Raw genomic sequence first — 6,510 nt, 5'->3', positions numbered from 1 at the left:
TTTATTTCAATAAAACATTATACTACTTCCGATCTTAATTATAAAAATTAATTGACTAATTTAAAAATATTAAAAAAATTAAATTATTTATTTATAATAAATAAGTATTATCTTTCCTAAAATATCTTTGTTAATTAAATGTATTGACTAGAATTATTTTTTGAAAAAAATTACCTTAAAAATATATATAAATATAAAACATAAAATATATTATAATCTTATATTTATAATTAAAATAAAAATCAAATAAAACTTTACATTAAATACCAGAAGTACTATGTTGATACATCATCGATCAACCATGATGGACATTCGATAACATTCTACATTAATTAATATTTTATAATTTAAAACAAAAGTATAAAATGGTAAGGGAAAGATCCGCACTAGAACACACCTAAGTCCAGCTGTCGCCATACAATTCGATGACAAAAAAGTCAAGCAAAAGAGCAAAAAGAGGAACTATGATTTTCCTCTTGAACAGAGAGATAATGTTGTCTGCATGCATCTCTCAGAAACTTCAGGAATCCATCCCCATCCCAAATACGTGACCCACTCGGCGCGTGCAAAGAAGGTCACGTGCAACCAAGGCTATCGTTTGGACGTTGGAGGGGGATGCCACGTGTTAATTACAAACTCTCTGATTCGCGTTATGGCACTGATTCAGCCACGGCGCTTCCTGGTTATCTCGCCGCCTTTGGCAACCCAACGGCTCTGATCTCATCTCTGCGGGCCCCGCTCTGTGCACGCTTAGCACGGGATCGCATCCGCCTCCGCCGCCGCCGCCTTCCCGTGATCGCTTCGCACCGATCGCCACCCCAAACAGCTTTGGATTCATTTCGTCTTCCACCGTCGCCACCGCCTCCACGTCACTGACGTTCCGCGCAACCGGCATCAGGTCGAGCGGTTTCACGGCGGCGAAGTCACCCGCTCTACCTTGCAAACTGCTATTTTGGTTATATACATACTTCGACATTAGATTGAATATGCTGTTACACAGAGATCTCATCTCTGTTAATTGCTTGGTCAGCTGAACGTTTTCTTTTCTCAGCCTCTCGTTCTCGGTTATGAGTTCAGCTGGAGTTCCGGTCGGCGATGAATTCGGAGTAATGACTTGTTCTTCCCCTGAGTTTGAAGGCGATATGATAGGCTTAGAGATTGGTATTGCCGTCAATGGCGGCGGCGCCGTCGGGGCTGACACTACCGCAGTTGCACCGGCCGCTGTGGTCGAAGGCGATGAGATTTTCCGACGCTGAATCTCGCACAGAAGTTGTTTCTTGCCTCTGCGAAAACACTCGTTCGTGAATTCCCACCGATCGGGTACCACTTTTCTGAAACCCTGAAAATAAACATAAGACAAAGAACTGAGAAAAAAATTCTAAAAAAGATATGTGAAAGACTAAAACAGAGAAAATCCAGAATTGCAATTACATATGTGTTAAGTTGGCGAACAAAGCTAGAGAAATTGTTGTGCTTAAAATATTTAGGAAGCAAATCTCTGGCGAAAACCGTCGGATTCCAAACGACGAAACTGGTTCCATCTTCGTTCCACGATATGACATCGTCTATGGTATGATCGTCAACAAGTTGATAAGTTTTCGTTAAAAAAGGGGTCGGAATAGATCTCTGAGACTCACCGGCCGTGGACTCGCATTTGTGATCCACCGGCTGTGGAGCCATAGCTAGAAATAACTCAAGATAAACCACAGATCACGATAACGAGCTTCCCACTGCAATCTTGTTTCTCAGAACGGCCAGTACAGACGAGAAGCGGGAAAGAGAGAGAAAGTGAGACAGAAGGGAGTGAGAGAGGAGGGGGAGGATAATTATGGGGATTCTAGAAGGTTCGCAGAGCAATTTATGGATGAAGAGAAGAGGAAAAAAATCCGGTACGAAAGAGAAAACAAATTATTTTAAAAAAAGAGAGGCGGAATTGGAAAGAGAGGAAGGCGCGAGAAACACAAGCGTTTCGTCCTTTCTCCAGAAACTTCCGTCTCCGTAGGAGATTTGTTTCCGTGATCCGTTTGCATGCATGTGACTTGAGATGCGTGTGTCCGATGATTTACCGTGGGGTTAATGTTTTTCACGAGACTTCCAGAAGAATGAATATACTAGAAAATAAACCTGCCAATCCTTATCATTTTAACTGATTTGTATTTAAGTTTACGCAGTTTTTTTATTGAATTCTTATAATTTTTACTTTTCAGATTCATATGATCAAATGAAATTAAGCTAAAATTCTAAATATATGTTGTGTAAAAAGCTACAAGCTACGTTATTAATTATTACTTTTGCAAATTAACAAATTTTTTTTTGGGTATACATTAACAAATTAAAAGATAGGGATGAATACTTGTAATTGAAAAAGGATAAGGATCCAATAAGAACATGCTATCCAGACTCAATTAAGAATGAGTTAAATTATAGGAACTTGGATATTGATATTTAGAATAAATATAAAAATGGAAAGAAAAAGGGACTTGATTTGCTTTGTCTCTGGAGTTTTAGTTTTGGATTGGAATGATGATAATATTTAATATGAAATATCAAATACTTCCGAGGAGGTCAGGCTAGAAGAAAATGATATCTGGAGCAAGCCTTTTATTAGATTTATGTTAAAGAAGAAACTTCTAGAAAATTAAATACTCCTTCGGTTCAAAATATAAGCTAAACTTTATTCATTACGTTTATCAAGAAACTAATTACAACCAATTTAAAACAATAAATGTGTAAGACATATATTTGTTTTTCCTAATATACCCTTATTAATGAAGAGAATAAGTAAAAGATATAATAAATAAATTAAAGAGGAGAGAGAATATATGGGGATAAAATTAGAAAAACTTCATTAAATGTTTAGACAAAAGTAAATGTTACTTCCTCCGTTCCTTATTATAAGAGACAAATAACCGAAGTACGTTGATCAAAAAAACAGTTAAAATTAGTTAAGAACAATTAATGTGTAAAAAGTATAATTTTTTTTTCCAAAAATGCCCTCATTAATAAGGAGAGAGAGCATGAGAGAGAACAATTAAATTATTAAAAGAAAGAGAAGTGGGAGGGAGAGAGAGTGTGAGTTAGAGATAATAAATATGGGTAAAATAGTAAATCAACACAAAAAAGTAGAGACAACTTGTAAGTGTCTCTTATATATTGGAACATGCCATAAGCATCAAATGTCTCTTATAATAAGGAACGGAGGGAGTATCTTATAAAAAAAGTCAACCTCTTTAAGAAAGTTTGGCTTATATTTTGAACCAGAGGGAGTAATATATAATGCACATCCAATGCATCCAATGATCCAAATGATATACACAATAATAAAAAAAAAGGATATCAGGAGCCAAACCTTTATTTGATCGGTCTACTATAAAAATTGGTGGGTTGACATACTAGTAAGAATGATCTGAAGCCTCTCATATCATATTGAGGCAAACTTTTATATCTTTAATTTACTTCCACCTGGAAATCATAACGTGACCATTGCGATATGAAGAAAGTTAAGCTTATATGGTCTTGTTGGTCTTCGTTTTGTTAAGTAGTTGTACAATTTGTATCAAGAAAAAAAGAACTTTAACAACTTGGAGCCGCTTGGCTCAATTTGTACTTAACACCTCTTTAAAGTCTTGCTCAAACATGATGTTGCGAATTCAACTCTCTGTGAATGTAATGGATGTGTGTGCGTTTCTTCTCTTGGGTGAATGATGGGGAAAAAAACGTTGAAGAGTTATGATTCTCTGTCCTTTCCCCTTTCATTCTCAAATACCTCAGATGAACTGGCATGGAAAGGAAATTTTTTGGATATCTATAAGGTAAAAGATAGAGCTTCTATTTTAATTAATGCTGATACTACAGTTATTGATGATTTCTGGAAGTTCATTTAGAAATTTCTTTTGCCTCAAAAGACGTTTCTTTTTATGTGGAATGCATTAGACATGCTATCCCTTCTTGTGATGTATTAAGGGCTCATCATCTTAATATTTCTAGCCTTTACTCTTTTGGTTGTCGAATGGAGGAGATTTTAGATCATCTTTTCATTTCCTACCCTTCCTCTAGAGCTCTATAGTCTGGATGTTTTAACATAAAAATGCAACATAGCTTTTAACAGTTTATTGATTGGCTAATGCATGCTCTCTCTATTTTGATCAATGATGGATATGTTAATGTTGCTTGGCAAAATCATCTATATTTTAATTGCTATTTGGCAAAAGCGAAATTTAATTCTACATCAAGGAAAGAAGATGTCTGTAATTGCTACTATCAAAGAGATACATGGCATATTCTGTCTCTTAGTTAGGCTTTTCACCTCAATCTGATTTGCGTATTTTTCAGTCTCCTGTGCAATTTGTTTTGAGCAATGACTTCCTAATTAAATTAAGAAGGATGGGATATTATTCTATATAAAACCAAGAAACAGAGAACTACTCACTGTCACGGAATTACATGCTTATGGAACATCATTATAAGAATTTCTATGGAGAAGCAAAAATTGTAAGGGTTAGATCTTTCTTTGACTGTGCCTAAGAGCTTTCCTTTTCTGGATGATCTGTGCATCAAGAATTACAATCATTAACTATGAGCTGCTTGCAAAAATATTTCATCACAATTCCCCATAAGCCTCCTCCTTCTGTTGATTCAATTTGGAAAGATATTTTTTAACTTTGGATTGTGTCGGGAGTTATAATTCTAGAATAGTTCCTCTTCCTTTGTTTTTAAAATTTTCTTATGTATCTTGTAAGTCTTTATCGTTTGGGACATTGTAATCTTCTTTAATTCTAATACCATTTTGTTCTTTTGGCAAAAAAAAAAAAAACAAGTTATGATTTTTGAGACCCAAGTCCAACTCAAATTAAAAGGTAAAATCATGATTAATATCAATTATGAATATGTTAGAAGGTCAAAAGAAGCCTTAACGATCAAGTTAAATAGCTTGGGAGATCAAGTCAAGGCCACTAATTATAGGGTCCACCCACGATGCTCAAAATATGAAAGCAAGGAAGTTGCTTTTTAAATCTGTTGAATATGGAATTTGGATATCAAGTCAAGCTGGCCGACAAATAGATTGAGTGTCTGGATTAGTTTTTAGAAGTATTTTCTAATATTAATATTTACTTAGTTGTTCATCATTTTAGCTTAAAGTATTTCCTTATTAGCCCATTACATTCTAGTTTGTTTTATGTCTGCACATCCATTGGGAGATTAACTAGCATATCACACTCGTTTAGATATTATTTTGCTTACAATAATTTCCATTCAGTAAATTTTCCTTTGAGACAAGGTATTTAAATATCCTAAAAGTATTTATGAAGAAGCACCTAATACCTGGAATTTTTTTAGTTTTTATATATCTGAAAGTTTTATTTCATAGCATTTTTGTCCTAAACTTAAGTTTGCCCATTAAAGACATCGGTCAAACTTAACTAACAACTAGGATATATTTGTTACAAAAATAAATTTCTAAGGTATATAATGAAAAAAAAAACTTCTAAATGTTGAATGCTCGTTTATGAATACTTTCTAGATACTTAAGCACCTTATTCTTTTTTCACATCTTGTTGAAACTTACTTTATTGTAATTACCTGTATCTAAGGAAAATTATGAAAAAAAAGACCACAAGAGGCTCATTAGAATCGCCTGAAATGAAATTCATTTGGAAATATTTGATATCCATTGATCTCTAGCGTAAATCAATTTTTAGGTCTGGTGATTATTTTTTAACCATGTATCTCTCCATCATCATTTACCAAGACATTTTTTACACACACATATATATGTATATAGTAGCTGCAAGCTTAATGGTATTTCATCTTATATAATTTAACTTGAACTGGATATAACTTTAAATCAAAAATGGTGTGCTTAATTATTTTAATACCCCTTCAAACTCAAAGCTTGAATTTGATAAGGTGAAGAAAAAGACACATATATAGACACTTTTGATCCCAGACAAAAAATGGCAGGTGTGTAGCTTGATTGGCCTCTTATGTTCGCCTTCATACTATTCTGGAAACATTATGATATGTCATTGAAGCCAATTGCTTTCAGCCTTATGGCACATAGACACACCAAATCTTTGCTTTAAGGATGACTTGACTCATGCCCAACCTATAGCTTGAACCACATAAGTAAATATGTACATCCATCTAAGATGACTGCTAATATAACTATATCGCATTTTATCTATGTATAAATAATAAAAATATATATTAAATTATTTATATGAATATATATTAAGTGATATATCAATATAGAAATTATGTATAGATAAAATATAATTTAAACAATTTTAAAAATAATAAAGAACAGAAAACTTAATTTTATATTACATTAACTATTATCTATTATGACTCCCTTACGAACATATTAATAAATTTATATAATGAGTTATATAAACACATACACCTGTAATATTTATATATATGATAATATAATTTAAATAAGTTTTATTATGTCTAAATAGATAAATATATACTTCTAATATTTATACCTAGGTCTTGTCTACTTTCATT

General features: G+C 33.3%; 1 protein-coding gene across 1 annotated transcript; it reads right to left on the bottom strand.

Annotated features, from left to right (window-relative positions):
• Positions 1-244: 244 nt before the first annotated feature.
• On the bottom strand, positions 245-1,834 carry LOC114761083 (heat stress transcription factor B-2a-like). Its single transcript, XM_028950404.1, has 2 exons — positions 1,432-1,834; positions 245-1,339 (listed from the first exon to the last, which is right to left on the bottom strand). Exons 1-2 carry the CDS (start codon positions 1,678-1,680, stop codon positions 626-628), a joined length of 963 nt encoding a protein of 320 aa, XP_028806237.1. The 5' UTR covers positions 1,681-1,834; the 3' UTR covers positions 245-625.
• Positions 1,835-6,510: the final 4,676 nt, after the last annotated feature.

The sequence above is a fragment of the Neltuma alba genome, unplaced genomic scaffold, assembly GCF_004799145.2.
Source record: "Neltuma alba isolate B1F8T4 unplaced genomic scaffold, ASM479914v2 tig00011081_pilon, whole genome shotgun sequence".
Lineage (NCBI taxonomy): Eukaryota > Viridiplantae > Streptophyta > Magnoliopsida > Fabales > Fabaceae > Neltuma > Neltuma alba.
Note: the sequence above shows the minus strand (reverse complement) of the source record. Positions and strands in the feature narration are given on the sequence as shown.